General features: G+C 39.9%; 1 protein-coding gene across 2 annotated transcripts in view; it reads right to left on the reverse strand.

Annotated features, from left to right (window-relative positions):
* cep112 (centrosomal protein 112) overlaps nt 1-26110 on the reverse strand; it is a 116743-nt gene that overhangs the window by 44251 nt on the left and 46382 nt on the right. For both annotated transcript variants that reach the window (XM_014988762.2, XM_014988760.2), the window contains 3 exons: nt 16198-16333; nt 12365-12472; nt 6485-6667 (listed from right to left, as the gene is read on the reverse strand). In XM_014988762.2, the coding sequence (XP_014844248.2) occupies nt 6485-6667; nt 12365-12472; nt 16198-16333 (427 nt within the window). The remainder of the gene's footprint in view (nt 1-6484; nt 6668-12364; nt 12473-16197; nt 16334-26110) is intronic.

Consider the following 26110-nt stretch of genomic DNA (forward strand, 5'->3'; position numbering starts at 1 on the left):
ACATCAGGGTAAATGCAGGATTCAGTAAGTCAAATTTAAGACGTTTTAAGGACTTTTAATGTCACCTTGAATGAAATTTAAGACAGAAAAATCTATACATGTACGGGAAGGTTGGAGGATCCTGCTGTATTACAATCAGATATTTTTGCACAGAATGAACCTAGCCTCATATGGGTTGACAATAGAAATGAGCCATTGGAGAAAACAAACGTCGTATAGTCAACTTGCACTTAGTCATGATAGATACAGAAAAGCTAGCTAGCTAGGAAGCAAGAGTTTACTAGCAGCTGGTTACCAGTAGTCGCAACCGCCTCAAGTCACAGAAAGCAATGAAGATGTCTGCGGACGACTCAAACTTTGGCCTGACAGGACAGTCCCGAGAATATATATATACATACAAGACTAAACAGTTCTGCCGTGACCAAATCTAAGACTTCTGATCAAAATATTTAGGGCAAAATTATATATTTCTAACAGATTTAAGACATATCAAGGCCTTAATTTTAGATGTATAAATTTAAGGATGCACAGACAATCTATACATGAAAATGGGCGCCTGATCCTTAAACGCATTCTAGGATGACTCCACCAATTAGAGGCAATAAGCAATAACTATTACAGTGAAGTTTTGAGAGGTCTAAGATGAAGGACACTGTTTCACACCAACATACCTGTATTGCACCTATTCCCCAGTTATTGCACATCCTCATTACTCTCCTTTGTTTCCGCATGTGCTCTTGCCTGCTGCTCGGTCCCCAGCCGCCAGAAAGGCCCGAGCATCCCAGGACAACACCGCGTTAAGGCTATCAGACAGCGAGTGTCTGAAGTGCTTTTTATTTAGGGGGCACTGAGGAGAAGCAAAAGGGACTTAAAAGGAGCGCCACATAAACAAGCAGAAGCTGTGGCTACGAGCTACTCTCTTGTCTACACTGGTTCACGCACACAGATCTCCCCGCGTGTACGCGGGCGTGCGCGCGAAGACGAACAGTCTGGAGTTGTCACACACACTCAGAATAACAAGCAGCAAATTCAAAGAAAACAAACATGAAATCGTGTCCCCTAAATTCTGTCTGATCGTTCGCAATTTTCTCTGCTCCGCTTTTGCAATCAAGGGCAAGAAGCAATACCATGTGAGCCCTCGGGTGTTTTTAATGCATAATTCTCTGTTTGACTAAAGTTGATACTATTTATTTTTTATTTTTTTAAGTCTCTTAATAACTAAGTATTTAATCGTCCAGAGCAGCGATCTCAGCATCGACATATAGCAAACACATGAAAGACTTTCCTCTGGGTACAACAGCGACTTATAATAAATGCATTTATTTACATTAAAAGCATCACGTCATTGTCCAACCACAGACTTCAAAATGTTTTATTTAGATTCTATGCGGCAGACCAGCACAAAGTACAGCAAATCATGATGGCTATACAAATAAAAATATGAAAATAGTGGTGAGCATTTGTCTTCAGGAGGCCCTGAGTCAGTGTAGCCCTTAACAGATCAATCTTTTGTTCCATGGCCTACATGAGGTTAAGACTCTTCACCATACCCAAAAGGAAGAGGAAAGTCAACCAATTTGTACAGACAATTCTTGCTGCAATTAAAGTTTGTATCAACCTGTTTTGCACATCAACAGACTGAACATTTTTGCCAATTCGATTGGACGAAAAATGTTTTCAAATGTACGTTTTCTGATCTTGCTGCAGATCTGAACTTTTAATTTAGGTCTGGATTTTGACTGGGCCATTCTAACACATGGAAACGCTTTGATCTAAACCATTCCTAATGTTTAGGTCGTCCTAAGCAGCCTTAAGTCTTTGGCCGTCTCTAGCAGGATTGTCCTGTATTTACTTAGCTTTTAACCCTGAATTGAGGAGAGCTCTGTGAGATGTTCAAGGTTCAAGATGTTTTATAACCTAACAATTGTTTTAAACTTCTTCACAACTTTATCACAGACCTGTTTGGTGTGTTCTTCATACTCATGATAACTTTTGTTCACTAATCTTCTCTATGGAACGTCTGAACCCTTCAACCCTTTATATTTGTTACATGGAAGCATCATCAGAGCACCAGCGTTCACTGAAGAATTAAGCTGTGATCAGAACTGGGACAGTGGGGGAGAAAATGAAACAGAAATCATCTGAACTCAAACATGAATTAACTTTTCTAAAGAAAGATACTGATGGACAGCACAGACAAGTAGACTGAGGGAGCCTTACTCAGGAAGCTTAATATTTATAAGACACTGTAGAGCGAGACCCAGCAACTTTAAATATGCCGTGTAGTCAGAACACACATATGACCTTCTGCATATGTGAAATAGTAAATTGTTACCAAGTAACAAAACAATTTCTATGCAAGAATTACAACACATCACAGACCATCCCAGTCTAGGCTGTCCTTTTTTATCTCAGCTTTGACACAGTCTGTCATCATCCTTTTCATTTGATGCGGTTTAATCGTGTCTCGGGATTGTAAACCTTTGAAAAAAAAAGAAAAAATAAGAAAGAAAGCAACAACAAGGAAAAAAAAAACTTCATAATTTAGTTCAACATGACTGAGGCAAAATAACTCAAATAAGTTCCTACTTTCTCCTCTGCTATTGAAGTCCAGATGGTGTGTACGATCCTTCAGAAGAGAAATAATTACCAGAGAAAATAACAGCCACCCAGGAGTTTGAGGGGAAACAGGTGGGAAATAATAGGTACGATGAGCTTTAAATTCGAAAGAAAGAAAGACGTTTCTGCAAGTTTCAATGAGTTGTACTTAAAAACTTATTGTGACCTTCAGGATCCCTAGGATTTGAATGCAATATACATAAATTAAGATAACTTGACTTACTTACTTTACATGTAAAATGCATTAGATGTAAATTAATAAGTTAAGTCTATGCTCATCAGATCCAGCAGGTGCATTTCATTGACTTTTCATCGATGTTATCTAGCTGTAGTACCGTTGCAGGGCAGGCACACCTTCTGCTTGCCACAGTGCATTTTTTTTAGAAGATATAATTCTTTTAATAGGAGCTGGGGGGAGAAAAATAAGGCTGAATTCCACATTGTGGTCTGCCGGATGGTGTCCAGACGGCACTGGTTTGGGTTGTAATAACTTAAATGAATTATTATTCATGTGTTCTTGACTACTTCACATGCCACCAAAGTGTTACAGTTACTGACAACAAGTTTTATGCTTTATTTTCTGAACTAAATGCTTTTCGAAAGACAATTATATTGTAAGCATAATCAGGATTTCAGTAATAATCACTGCTACCTTTTTTTCTAACTAGTATGATCTAATCGAACGTCTTAATATTATGATACTGAAATTCGGTAAAAATCAACTGACACACATAATTGTATCGATTGATATATATATTTAAATATTTTTTCAATAAAACATTGCATGTTTTATGCAAGCATTTAAAAAAACCCATCAATAATCAAGGAAAGCTCTGCATCCTCTAGGTGCGTGTAGCCATATTTAACTTTGATCTTCCACCGGAGGGCAGTCGACAAGAGTAGGAGTCGACACAAACAAGGTTTTTGGGGAAAGTAACAGTTTTGCTAAAGATATAAGCATGTTAAAATAAAAAAGTTGGCATCAAATGGCTAGTCCTATTTTCAAGCCTAATCTTGCTGTATAAAGTTTCCTGTGATAACTGAGCTGGTAAAGGATCAGTCCATTTTTAATTCCCTAAACAAACTGCAAAAGTGTCCAAACCCTGTGGGAAAGACATTGGAATTGCTTAAAAAAAAAAAAAACAGAACCACAACCAATGCTGCCAGTGCCTCCAGTGACATTTTGGAACAAGCAAATGAAGAAACATACAAATTATGAATGTAACCAACTGTAAATGTTGACCAAGAAGAGAAAACCTGGATGTATTTCAGACTTTTTATGAGTTTGCGAATACCCCTGAAGGAGATTGTCTCTTTTTTTTTTTTTTTTGGAGCAAAAATCATTTTTAATTTTAATTTCAAAAAGCTTTGTGAGTAAGCCAACTTATTGTTTGGGTGTTTGCCCTAACTGAAAAAAAAAAAAAGAAAAACAACAAAAAAACAAAACAAAAAAAACATGGAAAAACATGAAATGGATTGGGGTTGAAATCAGGAGTCAGGAACACATGCTGGTGTTGGATCACTGAAACAAATTAAGGCACCACTTCATCCTCTGGGGGGCATTAATCAGCTAACAGAAACACACACAGCTGGCTGCAGGCGGCGAGATATCGCATCATTACGGACTAATGACTGAAATCTCCTCATCCCACTTTAGAAAACTTTAAAACAGGTTTACCACTGTTAGAGTCCATGCTGATGCAAACCTAATTTTCTGAGCCAAGAAGAGGTCAACGACCATCAAAATTATAAACCGCAACCCTAAATTACAACTCTAATTAAGTTCTGGACAATAAATAAGAAGAAAGGATATATTTGCGTGCATTTAGCAGCGTGCTAAATGATGTAGAAACCCCAAGTGAGCAACAGATGGGTGATGCAGCCTTTCTAATGAGCTGCAGCACAGTTTGCTGACTGACGCAGTCTGGTGGGATGAAGTCGTGTCCCTGTTCAAATTTTTTAGCTCTTCCCTCCGGCTGCTGCGACGACACATCCGCTCTCCTGCTCAAACACAAGCCCCGAGCCAGGAATGCTGTTTATTAGAGTCTTGCCACAACCAGGAGATGAGCAGCTATTACTCATCCTGGGAGGGAGTCACTGAAGTTGGCTGTTCTCCTTCTTCGCCAACTTTAGACTTATTAAGCATGAAGACAAGCTGAGACTACAGCTTTGTCTATCTGAACCAGCGTTAAAATGATGCGAAACAAGCCTCGCAGTGTTTTAACTGGCTGGAAGACGCTCCGCATGCAAACATCATACTAACAAATGTCTGACACCGACATCTGCAGTTGTCTGTGTCAGAGAAATCGTCGTAGTGTATTCCTTCCTTTCACGGCCTGAAACGTTGATTTTGACGCTCTGACATTAGACAGCCGTCATGCCGCTTCTTTAAACTGCTGAACGGGCGAACAACAGGAACTGAGAATATGGAATGAGGATTGGGGGGAAATTTGTTTTCAGTCCACCCTCCTCCCCAACGTCGTCAGATGCCAAGATCTGTCAAGCCGTACGTCGCTTTGACATGAGCGGAGCAGTGCGTTGTGAGCAGTCATGTCCTGTGGTGACGGCATCTCCAGAAATCACATCCTCACAAATGGGTCCTACTTTTACATGCTGCGAAAACAAAGCTTCTCAAGACTATCACATCATGAAACGAAACAATAAGATTTTTTTTTAATTACATTTTTGGAAAGTCTATTGAAATATATTACTTTGGCACTTCTGGATGGCTTTTACCTATAAATTCTTTGTTAATGCTCAGGTGTGTCAATCAGTCGTAGACGAATAGGGAGCGGCAAAGTATTTAATGCGTGAGTTTTTTTTCTGTTAAGAAATCATTTCTTGAAAAAAACAAAAATTAAAGGAAACATTCAGATTTAATAAAGATTGTTTTTCTGTTTAACTCGTTATGTTTACTTTCATCTAAAAAAAAAGTGCAAACTAACTAATTTTGAGCATTTTTCGCCAAAAGTGTCATCCCAAGTGGTTTGCCGTCTTCTAGCCAACGTCCAATCAATAAAAAATGTTCCATGCTGACAAATTTGGTTTCTCCACGAAGCCTGACGAGTCAAAAAACAATCCCAGTTGGGGGCTGGTTTATCAAACAGCTTCCCACAGAGCTCCAATCTATTACCCAGGCTGGAGAGCGCCCAAAACCCAGCGGAGGGGTTTAGGCTGAAGACCTGCTGTTTTTGGGGTAAATCGGAAAAGAATAGCCCCCTCAATGTCTGACACGTCCATTGATTCAAATCAAGAATTCATACAGGTCATTGTGCAGGAAAATGCTGTAATAAGAGAATAAACTGCGCTTTCCGGAGAGAGACGACTTCCTGCGGTGAGAGGACAAAGCCCTGTAAAATAGATACACTTCGCCTGCAGTTCGGAAAGCTCACCAGGGCGTCTGAAAGTGTGGATTTATAAATAAAAACACAATAAAGATTGGTTGTATACATAGCTGATAACTTTAGTGTTTTAAACCTTTATAGTGGCTTCTAGAAACTTGTTTAAACAATAGGAAACTAATATCGAAACTTAGATTTCTTGCGTTTCTTTAGTTTTGCCTTGTTTCCTGTAGTTTTCCCTGTATTGTATTTTTCTGTTCGCACATCCATATTTAAAATTCTCGCACGAAATACGCAGCAATCAGAAAAATTATTCACACCCAGAGTAAGAACGTGCCTTGCTTCAAGTTAAAAAGTGTCTCAACCCGCTGTGCTTTTGAAACCCCAGGACAACGTCAATGGGCGAAAAGCGAAACAGTTATCCACGGGAGAGCGGCGGGTCAGCATGTGTTGGTGTTGGTGTGTGTGTGTGGGTGTGTGTGCGAGTCTGCGTCTGTGAAGGTTGATCTGTCGAGACCCCCTACCTGGGCATCGTGCTTCCTCCACTCCTGGGCGTGCTGCTGGTGCTGTTGCAGGGTGGCCCTGGCCTGCCTCTCCAGGCTGCTCGCCTCCCGCTGGTGCTCCTGGACCAGGTTGTCCTTTTCCGCGCTGTGTTGCTGCTGTAGCCGCGTCCTCTCCTGCTCGTGCTGCGCGTGCTGCTCAGCCATCTGATTGGACAAGCCGGCAAAAAGAGACTTCATCAGCCAACACACGCGCTCCAAACCTCGTCGTCATGACAACTTGTCCATGTACGTTTTTTTTCTTCTTCTTCATCTTCATCGTCCCGTTTCCAACCGACACTTTCATCCAACCAGCGTGCCGGGCTAATTAAGCAAGATTAGAAGGGATGCGGCAGAAAAAGAACATAAGATAAATTAAAAAAATTAAAAAGAGCGCGGAAAGTTTTTGTGCGTCCTCACATCATCATACACGAAAACATAATGTGACGTGTTTACATCCATCCTGCTCCCCACACCCCCAACCCTCAATGTCCAAGTCTCTCCCTTGTGGCTGGTCTCACTCGTCCCATTCTGAGGTCTGCATATGAAAGGGTCGCCGGTTTCTGCTATGTAAGAAAGCTGGTAGGGGTTAGCCATCTGGCGGCAGTAACCACCCCATGCCCCATGCTATGCGCTTGACAGAATGTGAAAAATCGGCTTAGGCGAAGAATATGATGATTATTATAATCCGAAAAAGTACGAAAGTTTGAGAGGAAGACGCTTAATGATTCTTGACAGTCCCTCTACGACAGTTTCAATTTCAAAGTTTAAAAGATAATATTTGTGTGGATGTTTAAGGTTTATCCACCCTGAGGGTGAAATCCAACATTCAAGAGAAAAGATTTATGGAAATATTATCAATGGTAAAGGTTGAAACATAAATATCCTGAAGATTTAAGTCTGGCAAAAAACTCCAGTCTATAAGATCACAGTGTCATCGAGGAAAATGCTTCTAATGGGACAAAAAGCTTTAATTTTTCAGGGTTTAATCATCCTGTCAGTTGAAGCAAGTCCGTTTTCTAGATGAGCTGTAAGAGGAGTCACCTGCTGGGATGTGAAGGCCGGGCCGGTGAAGCTCCAAAGCCTTTCCCAGACTCTGTTCCCAGTCCCCTGTGGTGGAGTGAGGGACAAGCAACCCCCACATCGTCCCCGCCACACTGGCCCAGCCCGAGCCCTGAAAGGACAGCAGGGGCCCGGGGCCCACTAGCCTCCCTGCTTTGAAACTAATCCACACACATTGTGCATGACGGCACCCCCTACCTGGCCAACCAGAGGAGCGAAGATCGACAGCCTCTGCGCCCGATGTCTGCTCTGTCCACGCCACTGGCTGTGAACACCAAGCACTATTCAGAGTGGGCGATGAATGAGGAAATATCTCCAGGAATCTGGATTCCAACTTTAAAAAGTAAGGATGGCCACATAAATGCTCATTTAGGCGTCCACAGATTTATTCTTCTGGTTTTGCTGCACGACGACTGTCAGAGGTTTGCATTCAATCATCTCAAAATTCATAAACTTTGCCCAAAATCGACAACTTAATAATCTCAAACACACACAGCAAGAACATATTAAGCTTCTGGAGTGGCCCAGAATTCAGCCCTGTAGAAAATGTGTGGACTTTTGCTGAAAAGGAAGAGTCTGTGCCAGGACACTAACTAATTTAAATGGATTCTACCATTTCTGGCAACAAGGGCTAAAATATTCAGCTAGATTACACTAGAAGAAGAAACTTGTGCACTCAAATCTTTCTTTTTGTGAAATCATACAAGTTAACTTATAATTCATAATGTCAGTCGACCAAAAACAGAACAGTTAAGAAAAACTGCTAAAATCCAAAAACATTCAACTCATTACCCAAAAAAAGGATTCTCATGCATTTTATATTACCATTTCAAAACTCTATGCAAATATTCATCATAAATTAATGTCAGACATGTGTTGTTAGCAATGTTAGCACATAATACCTGCAGGACCAGAAATGGAAGAAAAAAGAAAGAACACTAAAGACATGGCGCTGCGTAGAAATGCACACTTTGAAGGGAAAGTACAACACACAAGGAACAAAATGATCTAAAAAATTAAGGAAAAAACAGAAGGAAGAAAAGAAAGGAAATAAATCAGGACAAGAAAGGAAACTAATAAGGAAGAGGTAGGGCACAAAAGGAAGGGATGGGGGAAACAGGAAGACAAAGAAGAAATTACAAATGATGCAAAAAATTTACAAATGCAGGACACCAAGAAGATACGAAGGATGGAAGAAAGAGAAGACAAAAAGAGGGATAGAAGTCACAGCAGAAGGAATAGTGGAAGGAAAGAAAAGGGGCATTAAAGAGTGAGGACAAAATTAGGGACAAATGCTCATAAATACTGAAAGAAGAAAAGAAGGAAGACATTTAGACAAAAAACATGGAATTAAGTCTGGAAATGCAAACGTTTTTCCATACTTATTCCTCACACAAAAAGGTGAAATCCAATTCCAGACTCTCCCAGAATATAGCGACCCAGAGATCACGTAAACTTCTGAAAGGCCCTGTAGTTTTGCCAAACATCCTGAGAGAAAGGTCAATACTATAAGAGTCTTATAAGTGAAAGTGTATTCTGACAGTCTGGCTTGGATGTGTAACGTCTTTGTTTTGCGTTTTATTCATGAAACACCTACAAAATCCATGCAGAATATGCTGCCTCAGAAATCATTAGATTTATGTTGGAGGATCTCTATCAAACTCTTACAGAGATTGACAGACTTCGATATAATGCGAAATCAACAATTAGAGGAGAGAAGCAGACGGGGAGCATTCCCTAAAGGGAGTCTGGATGTGACATTACACATGAGACGAACGCAGTACAGGATGCTGCGGTTCTTAAAGGGACCAGCGTGGCAGTTTTCTAGGAAACAGTGAGTCAGTTGGGGCACAATTTGGCGCTCCAGGGAATTATGTGGTACAAATTGAGATTGGACAGTGAGGTAAAAAGGGCTTCTTCTGCTCTGAAGAGGACAGACACTACTGGTCTCAAGCGGAAAAATGGCTGGAGTTAAATTCTGAAATGGGAAAAAAAAAAGGCAACCGTCTTCTCTTCATTGTAGGGTTTGATGGACAGAGAGCTCCAAAGAGAGTGAATAGAAACATGTTCTATCTACTTATATACTTATACGTCTATAAACTAGATTTCTTCTTCATTTAATGCGCTAGTCTGACACATGAAGAGTAAAGCTGGAAAGCATTTCCCCTGAGTGTTAAGCTCTCGACTCCAAACCAGCTATAAGACCGCTCTGAATTTAAGCTAGATCCAGAAACCGTGCCTGGCAGCGTGGAGGGTCAGCTGGCCAACAGCTCCCCTCTGATCTATTTCTCCACTTAAAAGTATCACTAAAGCCGCCCCAGAGGGAATTTGCTTCTCCGAACGGACTCCAGCACCACGACCCCTTCAATCTTGTGACACCAATCTTTCTGGAGCGGAAGCAAAAACACACACACACACACACACACACGCACGCACGTGCGCCGGCCTGAGAGACTGGGAGCTCACAAAGAAAGTGTCAAAAAGCTCATGTGGAAAAAAGAATTGAACATGAAATAGCATTCATAAATAATAAAACAGTCTTCCTGTCCATTCAAATGCATTCCCGTTGACTGATGAGGAAAAACTCTCATCACACAGCTGAATCAATCGTCTGTGTTTTTTATCTTATGGAGAAAAGCGTTCCTGATCGCCACGTTTGGCCGTCCCAGCTTCGCCTCCTCGGCACACGACGATCATCATATATGAATACAACTTGAAAATCGTGACTTTGTTGCTGCAAATCAGAGTTTGGGGGAAACAATATTTACTTTTAGACAACTTAACCTTCATTGTTTGATATCAGTTAAAATATGTGTATTTTCCACCAACTCTCCAGTGTTAAAAGATTTTTTTTCTTCTTCTTCTTCTTTTAAGAAATGGTTATCGCAATTCACCACAGCTGTTCAGCCGTGGTGCATGTTAGTAAGGAAATGGTTTCCCCTGTCCTTGGAAGTAACACCCCTTCATTCACGTCAATCTACCGCAAATTACACGCAGCGTAAACTCCATCTAGCCAGAAAATGAGAGTTAGCATGCTTATTAACGCACAGGTTTGGTGCTTGGAAAGCAATCACGCTGCGGATACGGAAGGGAAATGGAGACGTTACAGCAGTTAGTGGAGCGCCCTTGTGGTGTGTCACATGGTCACACTGTACATGTCAACATGGGGGAAATGCAAGCCTACTATTATTGTTTCTTTTTAAACTTAACAATAATTGTGTTATGGAATGAGACCAGTAAATTCAAATGCAGCACTCTGTGCCGTTTATTGCAATTGCATAATCTCACATTCAAAAATCCAAACTTTAATTTATTTAGTAAGGAAAAAAAAAAAACATGCAACAAATACATTTTTACATGACAATGTAATAAAAGTGGTTACTGAATCGGGTGAACCGTTCCCGTGTTAATTTGACACATTATCAAGCTGACAAATCAAATGCTCTGGCAGAGATCATCAGAATTTTAAAGTAAACTCTAATGGCATCTTTAAGAGTTCATGATGCTATCAGCTCTGGTATGGGGGCGTTAGGAGAAACACAGGCCCGCAGCATCACAGACCTTCCACTGTACTCAACAGCACATGTGAGGTTCTTTTCCACATTTTATCCTCTGTTTCACACCAAACCAACCAGAACTATTTGCATAATAAAAAAACATCTCTATTTGTGCTTCTACGTTTTTTTTTTTGTTTGTTTTTTTTCCCCCTACCATCTTCTGCACTGAATGTGGTGGCAAGACAAACTCTAATCCTTATCCAGACATGTTCGTCAAGCCCCAGTGTTTTCTTATTAGAGCTCAGGCTGCAGACATTGGGAGTTATGGAAGAGTGGCTATTTGCTTGTTGTATTTTCTTGATTTGTTAAGATCAACACCAACTACCTTAGTTGAATACAGAAACCTCTTGCCTTTTCCATTTTGAAAAGTGCCTAAGAAGAACAGGGCCTCTGTTTCACATTATATTTATAACATGTAAGAACAGGAAGTCATAAATTCAAAATAAAAGTTCCTTGCCACTCTGATCAATTTGAAAAGTAAAGAATAAATTAAGTAAATACCAGCCTATATATTTTAAGAAATGCTAGTGGTATAAATATTTGAATTTTAAAAATAGTTTTCCAACTCGATTTTTCTTTCCTCCAACAAATAAATGTGCTCATGTTAAGGGTTGTATTTGTCTACATTTTGCAGTGCGCGATTATGCTAAGGATGATAAGGAAACTCCCTTAATTTTCATGTAATTTACAGATTCTTCCAAAACAGTGGGTGCTGTTATATATATATATATATATATATATATATATATATATATATATATATATATATATATATATATATATATATATATATATATATATATTCCTATTTTATACTCAATCAGCATGTATGTGAAAATGTCAAATTAGTCTCAAGAGTTTTTCATGGCTTAAATAATTAATTCAGCTGTGTGAAATAACATTCAATCCTATGGTTTAATTAAATCCAATGTTTCTCCATCAGTCCATGTGCTTTAAAATGTTATCTTGACTCTAAACTGAAAAAGACGCAAAGAGATAAAACGCCAAATGAACCATGCAGCGCGCATTAGTGTTCAAAAGGCCATGATAAAAAATATTTATTGGGTTGGAATCGAAGCGTAATGTAAAGCGTGTCTTTTAGCATGAGAAACATCGGGCAGAACAGATAGGAAAGAGCGAAGCATTCCTAATAGACGTCAGCTCTGACAGGCTAAGCTTTCCCTCACAACACGTTGCTGTTTGGAACAAAAGCAGCAAGAACACAGAGCTCCAGCCTCATACAAACCTGCTGCTCGTATTTCTGTCTCAGTGCATCAAGCTGCAGAGAGAACTCCTTGGCCTGGTTCTCCCTGAGGGTTTTGGAGCGGATCAAGTCCTCCTCTACCTTCTCCATCTGGTGGTGAAAGAAGAAGAAACAACAAGACGAAAAACTTCAACATTTTTTTTTTAAACGTGTGAGGATGAAATCCTCTGCAGTTCACATTACTGCGAAACGTGTGGCATTCACTTTGACTAATATGTAGCAGAGTTAAATAACATTTAAGTTCATTAATATTCATAAATTGCTTAATCTCATAACTCCATGAAAAAAAAAATCTATGTGAATATTGAATCCTAACATTTCCTTATCGCTCAAAAGATGAAATTTTAAATCTTATTCCTTCAGGATTTCAAATGTACTGAGAGTAAATGAAAAAAAAAATGTTTTAATGAGATGTTAACAACTACTCACCACCAGAATCAAGAATCTAGAATATTAGTTATTATTTACTCAACTTTTTTTTTTTTAATAAAAAGAAACTAAAAAACAAAACCTTAAAGATGAACAAAAAATAACAAGCAAGAACTAATTTGTACACCTAATAGGAATGCTTTTAATAGAAAACATTCAGAAGACTACTATCGAAACAAATTAACAAGCTGAGAACTGCCAGGAATCTCGATTCGGATCTAGTTTGACCTGCTGAGGAAAGTTGTCAGGTTATTCTGAAGTCGAAAACCTTCAGAGTGTTTCTGAAGCCTGAAAGCATTTTCTTTTCTAAATTTACCCTTTAAGTTTAAAGAAATAGAATTAGGTCACAGAATCTCTGTTTTCAGTAACTGAGAAAGTCAGCAAGCCTCTGATAGTTTTTAGGTTTCTATGCTTGGTGTTCTTTAGGTTTTATGTGAGTTTTTTCAGTTTTAGATAACTGTTAGTGAATCTAGATTCTACTGGTTCTGTTTATCTGTAGACATATAAACAGTTTTAATATGTTTAAAAAAAAAAGGGCTGCTCTGAGGACTTAAAACATATTGTTACTTAGAACCATATAAGCTAATAATAGATCCCAGATTTTTAAAGTTTATTCCTTTTTAAAGTTTCGATAGTAATATTTAGATATGATTTTCATTTTCAGTGTAAATTTTCACCTTTCTCTTAATAAAGTTAGGATTTATTTCTGCTTTCTTAGTCCTTTTTTTTTTTTTACTTTTTAAGGCATTAGCTAGCAGTAGATCAGATTAATAATTTTACTGACGTTCTCCATCAATCTGTACATCTTTTCAGTGAAATATTCTCAATGAACTCTAAATCATACTTCTTTCTAAAATGTAATAGAGAAGGTAAGGTTACATTTTAAGAAGTAATCAGAGTGATTTATGAATTGTAATCTAGTTAAATGCAGTTTAATCCTGCTACAAATGATTTTAACGTATTCATTCAATGTGAAACAAATATAAGCTAGTCCAAATCAAGTGTCAGATTGCAATCTTTGTGTACGAGGAGATATTAAACACCATCACCTCCTTTTATCTTACCGTTCCTCACAGCCAACAGTTTTCATTCTTTGTTCAAGTGATGAAAAATAACAACAGAAGCTGCAATTTACAGAAACATCTCAACTATGCTGCTTGTAAGATCAACGAAATCCTGAATGTGTTCTTTATTAATCTGTTTAGAATCCTAAAACCTCTTTGAACTCTCCACGCAACACAGATTTCATTCTATACAGCAACGCTACTGCTTCTTCTTCTTTTCAAACCAAAATAGGGCAGGATCTTCCCCTGTAACTGCAGTCTGAATGGAAGAAGACGATTTTTTTTAAATAAAGAAAAGAGTGACGCAGATAATCCATTTAGATATCACACCATCTGTAAAAAGAGAAACGGCGAGGACGATGAAAGGAATGACGAGAGGATGAGAAAAGAGTAAAAAACTTCTTTTGAAGTACTTTCCACAACATTAAAGCCTTAGCAGGAAGATGCACAAGCAGGGAGGGGAGGGGGAAGAGGAGGATAGAGCGAACGAGGGAGAGAAGATGACAGGGATGCAGAGGAGACTGCTCTGCGCTCCCACGGCTTTGATGTGGGCTGAGGATAAAGTCAGATTGAAGATCGGGATGCCAGGGGCTCAATGGGAAAAGAAGGAGCAAGCGAGAGGATGGAAGGATGAGAGCAGCAGAAGCAGAAGGGAGAAGGAAAAGTACTGCATTCAAGAGGAGAGAGGGGGGGAAAAAACCAAGACTCCCAGTTCAAATATTTAAAAATACTCATGCGGAGGCGATCCTATTGGACAAAAAAAACAAACAAACAAAAAAAAAAACTCTGATGAATCCATCCAATAATATTTGTACCTAAAGTGGGGCAGGACTTTACAAAACGAGAGGGAAATAAAAGATGGCATAATTAATTTCTTTAAATTAACTCTCGAGGAAACAAAGGTTGTTTCATGTGCCAAGAAATTTCCGAGCATAAACTCGACTCCCACACAGTCTCTCATATTCGTACGCCCAGAGTGCCCCCAAACGCAACGATTAAGTGAAAAAAACTTCACTAATCGGCAACTAAAACTTGCAAATCTCTTTAACACGGAACATTTTAAAACATTTAGGACCTCACAAGGCATAGCTCGACTTGTTCAACAACAACAACAACAAAAAAAATGCCTATAGCAGTAGACAGCATCAGAAGTTGTACACTGAGTGCGTATTGATTGGGAAACTTTTCCAATAAACAGCAGCCCACGCAACGCCGACTGCTGATGGGAAGGCACGGCTGCCGGACTAATTAGCGTAACTGCTCATTGTGCGCGGTCCGTTCCCTACTGGAACCCGAGCGCCCGGTGTCCTGCCCACTTACAACCTGTGAGGTCATGAAGTCTTAGTGGAAAAATTCAAGTTTAATGTGAAGGATTTTATTTGATTTCATTTAAACAAGTTCACCAAACGAGAGCGAACGGCCCGAGGGTGATTATGCTTTTGGCTCTTACATATAGATTTTTTTGGGGACGTCTGTTTGCTGCTGTTTGTTGATGTTGTTTTGTACCGAGATGATATTTTAGGCTTGCATAGGTTATAAAAGGCGTTTTTCCATAATTTGCACAGAGCAACAGTCTTTTCCTGCATCCCATCAGATTGGTTTTTGAAGCAAAAATTAATCTCCAGTGGGTCACGAAAAGCAGCTTTGTCGTCCATCTCTGTTGTCACGTGTGGTGTGCGTCAGATTTACGGGCATATCGGAAACATGTGAATGCAAATGTTCCGCTCTGAACTTTTATATACAAAATAAAAAAAATTATAATTTCATTACAAATTTCTATGTATTTAATTAATCAAAATTAATTAATTAAAGTCCCAAGATAAAAAAAATAAAAATAAAACAAAATCAAAGTTTCCACAACCATCTTTCTGCTAGTGTTTTAATGTGTTAAATCCCCTTTTGGCCTACTGGGCAGTACTTAGTTTCCTACAGAGAGAAGAGAAATGCTCTTTAGATTTTCCAAAGATTTGGATTCTGTCATATTGTGTCCTCTTCTCAGCTCACCTCACGGGCTTTCAATCTGATTTGGTGAGGATTGAGACAGACATCAAGGTCACTTTTCTGTGTGACAAGTCATTTTTATGTTTATTTGGTGTTTTTGATCACTCTTCTGGTAAAAGACCAACAGTTCGTTACACGATGCACAAAGTTCCCTAGGTTTATAAAAGAGAAACAGTCCCACGTCCTGCACCGTACGTGATTGATTTCCCATGTATTCATCCTTTGTTGTTCCAAACATTCCTGGCGAAAAGCCCAAACCTAATCACATCTGACCAAATCACAGTTATATTCGAGGGTGAGGATTATATTTATGTGTCAGACCTGGAGTTTCATGTCAGTGTAGACCTTCTCAGAGCTGAGCTCCACCTGCTTCTTGAACTGCTCCAGTGCCAAATCGGCCTGCTGGATCTGCTGTCTTTGGCTCTGTTTCGCCCTGTCCAGCTGGCTCTCCATCTCTCTTCAAAGCAAGCACAAGAACAAAGGAATGAATACACTTCACCCAGGCAAAGAATATCAGCAGCAGGAAAGAGGAGAGAGAAATAGCAAAGTGAAGAATAGGCCGACTCCGGCTCTCAAAAGTCTACACTCAATTATCATAAATTTGGAAACACTAATGTGTTGCAATCGGCTGTTGTCTTTGCAGACATCCACTTGTCATGTTAAGGAACTCTGAAAAAAACCTTATTTTTGCAGTTAAATATGAAGAACGGGAGATTGTTATTCATTTTTGATTTTTAGGTAATTTAGAGGCCATGATCACACTAAACATACACTGACTTTTTAGGTTTTTTTATGATGAGCTTTTACATAACATTCTGATGAGGAAATCTCTCATCTAAACAGAATCTCAATTACTCTCTCAACCTGCTTCCACTTCAGTACTCAGTCGATCCTGTTTAGGAAAACAGTCTATCATGACTCCCCTCTATCGTCTTGCCATCGGGCAGAAGTCGTACAGTGCATTTAGAACATAAATATCCTTAAGTTTCTTTATTCTGTGAAAAAGAAATGGTTTTAATAATCTCTTTTCTCTAATAGAAATCTGAAAAGCGCTTCTGCACCAAGGCCATTTGAGTCAATGCTCTGTAAAACCACCTGTTGTTGCGTTTACAGCGGCAACTCTTTTTGGAGCATGTCTCCACCAGCATTATACATCTAAAGACTGAAAATTGATATGATTTTACCAAAATGGTGGAACTGAATTTAATTTAGTGGTGTCAAAGTAAAAATATAAAAGCTAAAAGTTTATATATTTATTCTGAAGCTGAAGTCTAATTCTTTGTTGTTGCACACAATCCTAACTGTAAATTTTCTTCATTTACATTATTTGTTTAGTTTGAAGTTTTACATAAATTCAATGCAAACTTAACAGGCAATAAATGGATCCTTATATTGCCTTACAATTGTGCGCTAGAAATTTGTGTGTGTCCTCCATGCCGGTTTGTGATTACGGCTGCCAAATGTCAGGTCACAGAGGAGCAAGTAGAGGAGGACTGACAGGCATACTGAGGGGGACAGCACCGTACCGAGACCTGTCAGAGTGCAGCCAGCATGCCCAGCCTCGACATCATATACAGGAGCAACCGAGCAGCTGTCAAACTTAACAGCACAGGGGTGTGTGTGTGCGTGTGTGTGTGTGTGTGTGGAGGACAGGGCGGATGTCGAGGCGGATGGATGACAGAGGTAGATATGAAGGTTGGAATGGAAGGGGTTTATTTTTGTATCCATTCAAACAAACCCATCCTCCCCCTCCTCCCCTCCCTCCCACCACGGGTCGCGCGAGGCGAGTTTTTGCTCCAACCCAGCTGACATCGGGGCAAATGGCAGAGTGCACCCTTGACTGATCAGTCAGTCACAGAGCTGAAATACTCACATCTAGACCTACAGGCAATTCCAGCCCTTCAATTAACCTCAATTTCTGCTCAAATATTGAACCTTTCTGCTGTGCTCCTAAAGTGCAATTTGCAAATTCATGCAAAGTGAAATGCGTCAAATTAATGGTGGCGAAACATTTTTAGAAACCTGTAATCAACAGGAAAATCAAACAGTTTATGACCGTCACACATAAAGTGCAGGGTGAACTCGTGCAATCAGTCAGACTTGGACAGTAAAAAAAAAAATCCATCTACTGGGGTCATGCATGTCAGAAAATTATGTGTGGCTGATTAATTGGCCTACTTTGTATTTGAGATGTCCGCCACACCACTCCTGGAGGAACCTGCAAGTAAGCCTACTCAATCCAGTTTTATAAAACGCTAAAATAAAGCAACAGACATGATGCACGACCGGCTCCCTGGAGTTACAATCCCGCAGATCCTCATTCTGATGCAAAAATATGTCAGAGTTACAGATAACACTGCATGACCAGTTTTTCATTCTTCCTTTGCTTTGTTTCACAGTGTGAAATAAAGTACGGGACGTAACACGTGCCGGTCGTGTGTCAGTGCACTTTCTTCCCTGTTCTTGTAAATGAGCGCTCTAAAAAGGTGTGGATAATTATTCCCCCCTGGACAGCTGAACAACCGGGGGAAGGAATCCTGGCCAGTGGGGGATCCATTTAAACCCATTAGAAGAACAGCTATTACAAAGTATAGCTATGAAATTTCATGTATGTGTGTGTATATATTCATGGAGTGTGCAAGGTACAGTGCTTTGCAAAAGTATTCATACCCCTTAAATTTGTTGACTTTTTCAACATGTTATTGGGTTTTCATATAATTTGTAATAGATCAACAAAAAGTAAATCATAATCATGAAGTGAGAGGACAATGGTAGACAGTTTTAACTTGATTTTTTTTTTCTTTAACAAATACACATCCAAATAGTAGGGCTGTAGTGATACAATAATCTCACGATACGATACACAATATTCTGCCCACGATACGATATATACTGCGATTTTTCCGCAAACGATACAATTCAATACACTTTTGCGATTTTCTGAAAGATTTTTGAGGGACAGAGTGATTTTGGTGACATTTTGTGACTGTTATAGAGTTGGATTGAATTAATTTAACTGAAAACTGATTAAAAGCACCAACTACACAATACCTGGCTCTGGTTGGATATGGACACAGACTTAAAGTCGACAGCTGGACAAAATGAATCAAAGAAGTGGTGAGAAAACATGTTTCTTTTAATTGAAACAGTACAAACTGTAGCTTACGTGCATTTGTAAAGTAAAGAAAGTGCACCAAGTACCCTGCTCTGAATAGTTTGATACCATTTTAACCTTGACACTTAACATCTGAAGGAATCACTCTAAGCCTGATGACCTAATCACTATCCTAGTGAAGCAAGCAGTGAGTGAGCAAGGTGACAGTTGGATATTACGATACTTGCGGATGAATATAAATTTTTTTCTAGGAAAGAAAATATTGATATATATCGCAAAATTTATATTATTACACAGCCCTACCAAATAGTGTGGTGTAAAGTATTCAGCCGACTTTACTTTCATTTCCACTGTACGGAATCCAGTGCAAGGAATTCCCAACGTGATTGATTCAAAAGATTCCCACCGCACGGATATGTGTGGTGGAGAAGTAACACTGCACATCAACCTGAACACACTGTCTCTACAGTGAAACATGGCAGTGGCAGCGTCATGCTGTAGGGACACTTTTCATCCACAAGGTGGCCATCAATCCAAAAATGGATGGAGCTAAAGTCTCCCAGCAGGACAGGGCTACAAGGGAATGAGTTTGCAGCAAGACTTAAAAATTCATCCTCACCGACACTCTTCGTCCAATCTGACAGAGCTTGGGCTATTTTTGAATATACCCCAAGAGACTTGCAGTTGTAATTGTTGTGAAAGATGGGTCTTCAAAGGATTGACTTGAGGGGGGCTGAACACAGATCCATGCCACACTTCGGTAAACCTTTAGAAGACTATATTGTAGAGTAAGACTGTGATTGTGATGGGAAAACACAGAAGACTTTAACGGGTGCGGATACTTTTTGCAAGGTCCTGGAACGCTCAAACTATGTAGGGACATGCAGCGCTTTAGCTTTTATGTGTGCATAACCATTTGCAAATTTTCAGTTTTTTAAAGAGATGAACGTTTCCCAAAATTAAAAGCAATAAAGAAAACTAGAAGAGCAACAGCAGAACGCAAAGAACAAAACAGCCCAAGAACAAAAGCAGCGGATACAGAAAGGAATGTGCAGGGTTTCTCTCCTCTTTAAAGTGTTCTGTCTCCTAGTAATTTTGGTTTCTCTCATGTTGGACATCAAACAACAAAGAGGCATTTTTTTTTCCCGTTCCCAATTCTGTGTACTCTGTAATTATTAATCAAACTCGCTGCATGACTGCCTCTCGGACTCAGTCGAACACAAAAGAATTTGTGGAGAGAGGCTAAGAAGGAATAAGAAAGGAGAATAGGAAACGGAGAGCATGTCACAGAAATAGCTAACTTCCAAAGAAGAGCAAAAAAAAAAGAAAAAAAAGAAAAAAAAAAAAAGGATTTCAACGTATGCTTCACTTGAGAGAGGAGAGAGAATTCATGCGGGTGTACGGGTGTGTGCACGTAGGCGTGCATGGGCCTTTGTTACTGAGGCACAGTCCCAAACTCTCTCTGCGACTGACAACGCAACTCAAAGAAAGCACTACGGCTGTGTTGGAACTAGCTGCTGGGCTTACACCTCCAAGGATACAACAGGAAAAAAGGAGGGAAAAAAATCCACCAGAGCTAACTTTTAAATGAAACTAACTGTACGAGGATGTAAAGGAGGTCAAGAATAACCGTGTGTGAGAATGTGTGTGGTCAAGTACAGTGGCAGACAGCGTGTCACCATCAATAACAGAGCAGAGAGATGAGAAGAAGGAGGGGAAAAAAAAGGGAGTCAGGGTGGCCTGGCAAGGAGAAGTGGAGAAGCAAAGGAAAAGCAAAGGAGAGGGATGCCAGCGCCAGGGCGGCCTGTCAGCTTTAAATGGATATCTGGTCAGAAAAGTGGAAGGAGAAGAGGCTCAAATTAAAGATGTGCCTTCTCTAAAGAGGAAGTCTTCTCATCCCTCAATCCTCAGCGGCTGTTTTAAAGAAGGGGGAAAGGCGGATTGTGGGGGGGGAAGGACCGGGGGAGGGTTAGTAGTTTCTGCCATTCAGTCGCCCAGCCGACAGGAATGTGGTCGTTTTCCGGGCTGCTCTAACCACACAATGCCACATGCTGCCTTTGTTATTGTGTGACACGTGGTTGATACACAGGGAAGTTATGCACACAGTCAGCAACAAACAAATACTTGCTTCCTACGTGTTTTCACTTAAAATATCCGATAAGCACAAATGTCAAGAGTTCCCGGATCTTCATGGCCCTTTTAAAATAATAAAGGCACATGTTCACCATGGATTTATGGTACACATTTATACAGAAAGTAAGATGTAGATATGGAAACTGTGAAAACTATAAATACTAAGTGAGGAAAAAAGAATAAATAAGGAAAGTAAGAGACGGAAGAAAGTGCACAAAGAAAGAAACAAACTGTATAATAAAGGAAGGACACAAGAATCAAGATCAGACTGCAGGAAGGAAAAGCTACAGGGAAGGAAAAACAAGTTGACACAAATCAAAAGCAAAGGAAAGACAAATAAAATAGAGGGAAATGTAGGAGAAAACTAAAGGACACAAGAGAAGATGGAATACAAGCAAGGATGGAACAAATGAAACATGGAAGAATGCAAGAAAAAATAGGAGACAGAAAAGGGAAACATAGAAAGACACAAAAAAGGAAGGAAGGACAAAACAAAGGAAAGACAAGAAAGAAACAGTCATAGGACATAAGAGAAGAGGGAAATATGGAATACAGGAGAAAAGGATGGAAGGAGGCTGTGAAGAGCAGATCAAAAGGCGGAGAAAGGAAATGGGGAGTTAGGATACAAGGAGGGAAGGAAGGAAATATTGAAAAAAGGCCACAAGTGATGAGGGAAAAACACTAGAAAGGATCTAACACAGGGCACATTCAAGGCAAAAAAGGAGACAAGAAAGAAAAGGGTGAAAGGAATGAAGGAAACATGAGGAAAGAATAAAGGACACAAGAAATAAAGATGCAAAGAAGGATGGAAGGACACATAACAGGCAGAGGAAAGGAGGGGGAAAAGAATGGACAGAAGGAAATAAAAAATGGAAAGGGCTGTCAGACAAAAAAGCACACACAAGAAAGGATAGAACAAAGCACACATTGAAGGAAAGAATGAAAGAGCCGAGGAGAAAAATGAGGTAGGACACAAGTGATGCAGGAAATATAGGTGGAACTGCACAAAAAATGAAGGAAGGACACATTTAGGAATGCTACAAAGGACATGTGGAGGGAAATTCAGAGATATGCAAAAAGGGAGAATGTACTGGAGACAAGAAATAAATAAAATAGAGGGTAGGACAAGAAGGAAGGACACAAGAAAAAGTGAAGTAGAAGAAAGAAAGGAAATAAACAAGAAGTGGATGGAATCAGCATAAAGGGAAAGTGGTAAGATAAATGAGAGGAAGGAGGGACAGAAGGAAAGATGGAAGAACTAAAAGAAGAAAACAAAGGCCATAAGCAAAGAAGGTAAAGAAAGGAGAACATGATATTTAATAAAATAAAGTTGAGAAATACAAATATTATCCAAATTCAGCTTTTTTCTCCCCCCCTTTACAGACTGGGAAGATAGTGAAATATGACTCCATACCTTTACAATATTGACAGGAACCCCATAGATTATTACATGAGTACACAATGAAGAACCTCATGGCTTATGCAAATGTTCTTTCTTTCCCATCTGAGCTGAGCGTTTAGGAATTGTATGGAGTAATGTGGGTGGAGCAGCACATGGAAACAACTGGCAAACAGACCTGAATGTAAGCTTCCATATGGATGCCTCTGGTCTGTAGAATCAGAAGAGCCAGAGCGCGTGCGTACGTCGAATGTGTGCGTGTGCGGATGCGTGTGTAAGTGCATGCAAGAGCCCCGCATCTGCGTTTGTGAGCTCATCCAAACGGAATGATAACGAATCCACAGACACATCAAAGAGGCCCTGAAAAAAAGAGGGAGAACATAAAAAGAGAGAAAATGCAAAACTGAAATATTCAGCGCCCTCTGAAGAAAAAATAAAACAGGCTTCGTTTTCATCCACATCCCCAGAGAAACAGAGAGAAGGAGAGATAGAGAGGGGGGGGAGAGGAGAGGGGGAAAAAAAAGAGAGACTGAAACAAGCAGAGAATGAGAGACAGACCACAAATAAGTGAACACAAAAGAGAGACATCGCAAGGGCGAGAAAATATTAAAGGCAGAACGAGTTGAAAAGGGAGCGCGGAAAAGGAGAGCATCATTGAGCTGGATGGCTTTAAAGCTGCCAACAAATGTGGCCGGTTTGTTGAAAGCAGAGCGCTGAAATAAAATGACTACAATGTGTAAGAAGAATGAGGTTCTTATTATCCTTCATCAAGAGAAACATCAGTGGGCACAAGTTGTCATCGGTGTTGCTTGAATGGAGCGGTTTTCTAGTGTTCCTGCCAGGATTCCTTAAACGTAGTTTAAGCTATTCTTTACCAGCCATTCACACTGAAAGCTAAAGCAAATAACTTATTACAGCCAATTAAGAGAAACTGATACAAATCGTATTTTATTTTTCGTAAGTCAAATGCTGAAGACTAACTTGATGTATTTCTTGGTTTTTCTGTCTTGTCTGACAGCAAACTGACACGTGCAGACATCGCGTTGACTTTTGGGCACCTGACGTTTTATACATCAAACCTTCCTCCGTCTACGAGCGCAGATATATTTAAGACCAAAGGAAATATGGTTTCAGACTGGATCCAAATGCAGGTCAGAAATAGCGCATGTTGAAATCTGGGGGAGTTGCAGAGGGAGAAGGGGCTTTACTCAAACACTGGCGGATGTGACAGATGACATTTCAATTCATCTTTGGAAAGCGTCTCTTTAGGATCCAGCGCTCTGCCACAGAGACTGAAAATGAAAACAGTGTTTTACATTGTGAAACGAGGTGGTATCTTGAGTACTTTGAGGCTGAATTCCTCCATCTTTCAAAAAGTCAAATTCAAGCACATTTCATCAAGTGATGATTTCAGTTGCTAGTATCAGAACATAGTTCACGTTACCATACAGTTAATTTATCTTAAACATTCAATCACAAACTAAAATTCTCACAATACATAGACTCACTACACACAGAGTGATGCAAGTTAAGCATTTGTCTCCGTCATTTTTGATAATTACATCTTGAATCTCATAAAAATGCAAATTTGTTTATTGCTACTGTAACAAAAAGAGAAATAAAGGTTTCCCAATACAATACAATACAATCTTGTCAGTATTGTTGGGGCTGTTATCTCTCATCCGGCAAAGACACTTTTAGTGTTGTACGAAATCCTGCAACAGCAACAGAATCCTGCAGTGACGATTTCAGCAGCAGTAACTCGTCATATTCCTCACTCCTCTCTCCCTCATCTGTCATTGCAAAGCTTCAGCCACTCTCTGTGACCTTCAGCAGCTTTGGCCACTGTGGCTCTTTTTTATACTGCAGATGTCAGAAGCCGTAGCATGCATTTGTATTCAAGTGGATTTAATTCTATAAACGCTTACGCACAGAACAAGTAGAAATATTCTACGTGTCTAAGTGTCATTGACGCATATCTGAACAGACATGCTTATTTTGAGTGTGTTTATGTTTAAATGGAATTCGGGTTTTTTATTGCACCGATCCCAAGAAATAATACCAGGGGGACAGAAACCTATACTAAAATGTTCCCTCTTTTCTGTATTAAACCTTACAAAATTGCCTTTTGTGACGATTTTTAGAAATACACATCATTAGCTGTTGGGAGATTAACAAGATAAATAAGAATAGAAATATAAACATCTTCCTTTACTGTCTTTTTTCTGTAATTATGTGGAAAATAGCACATTCCAAACACAATCCATTGTACACTGAGTAGGATGAGCAGGAAACCTTTAAATTACTGGTTGGATGTAATTAAGTGGACACTTTAAGGGAGCGACAATAAGATTTCCATTCCCAGAAAAAAATTTAAAAAAAACTGAAATGTAAAATGCGTTAAGGTTAAGCTACCAGTTCAGTTATTGTAAACAAGTTTACGGATCACTGGTAATTATTTATTCATCAAAATATTGCTGATGGAGGAGACTTTCCCCACCACAAAGCCCAGTGAAGGAACTCAGAAATTTCCTTTCGCAGTTTTCTGGTATTGAACTGATGTTTAACCCATCCCCGAAATCTCTTTTTATGCAGTTGCCAAGGGAAAAACTATTGAGCTCTGGATAACCTTTTTATTATTCAGGATCCATACCTCCACCTGCACCCGCACCTGAACATTAACTGGGGTTGCTTAGATACTTCTGATCCCTGGCTGGAAAAGGAGGTTTGCTCGATTCTTGTTGGTATGCTGAGAACAATGAGTCCACTTCAAAGAGAAACGCACACACACACACACACACACACACACAATCACAGGTGCATGATAAGTTTGCAAGTGGAATATATATATATATATATATATATATATATATATATATATATATATATATATATATATATATAAAAAAAAATAAATTCCCCTCTCACCCTCTGTGGGTGGTCTCTTTCATCCTCTGAGCTCGGGTCCTCTACCAGAGGCCTGGGAGCTTGAGGGTTCTGCGCAGTATCTTGGCTGTGCCTAGAACTGCACATTTCTGGACTGAGATGTCTGATGTTGTTCCTGGGATCTGTTTGAGCCACTGCTCCAGTTTGGGGGTGACTGCCCCGAGGGCCCCGATGACCACAGGCACCACTGTGGTCTTCACCTTCCAGGCCTTCTCCAGTTCCTCTCTGAGGCCCTGGTATTTCTCCAGTTTCTCATGCTCCTTTTTCCTGATGTTGTGGTCACTTGGTATTGCTACATCCACCACAACGGCTTTCCTCTGTTCTTTATCCACCACCACAATGTCCGGTTGGTTCGCCATTACCATCTTGTCTGTCTGGATCTGGAAGTCCCACAGGATCTTAGCTCGGTCATTCTCCACCACCTTTGGGGGTGTTCCCCACTTTGATCTCGGGGCTTCCAGTCCATATTCTGCACAGATGTTCCTGTATACTATGCCCGCCACTTGGTTATGTCGTTCCATGTACGCTTTCCCTGCCAGCATCTTGCACCCTGCTGTTATGTGCTGGACTGTCTCAGAGGCCTCCTTGCACAACCTACACCTTGGGTCTTGTCTGGTGTGGTAGATCTGAGCCTCTATTGC

Source organism: Poecilia mexicana, unplaced genomic scaffold (genome assembly GCF_051168715.1).
Source record: "Poecilia mexicana isolate PSO_F unplaced genomic scaffold, ASM5116871v1 scaffold_8, whole genome shotgun sequence".
Lineage (NCBI taxonomy): Eukaryota > Metazoa > Chordata > Actinopteri > Cyprinodontiformes > Poeciliidae > Poecilia > Poecilia mexicana.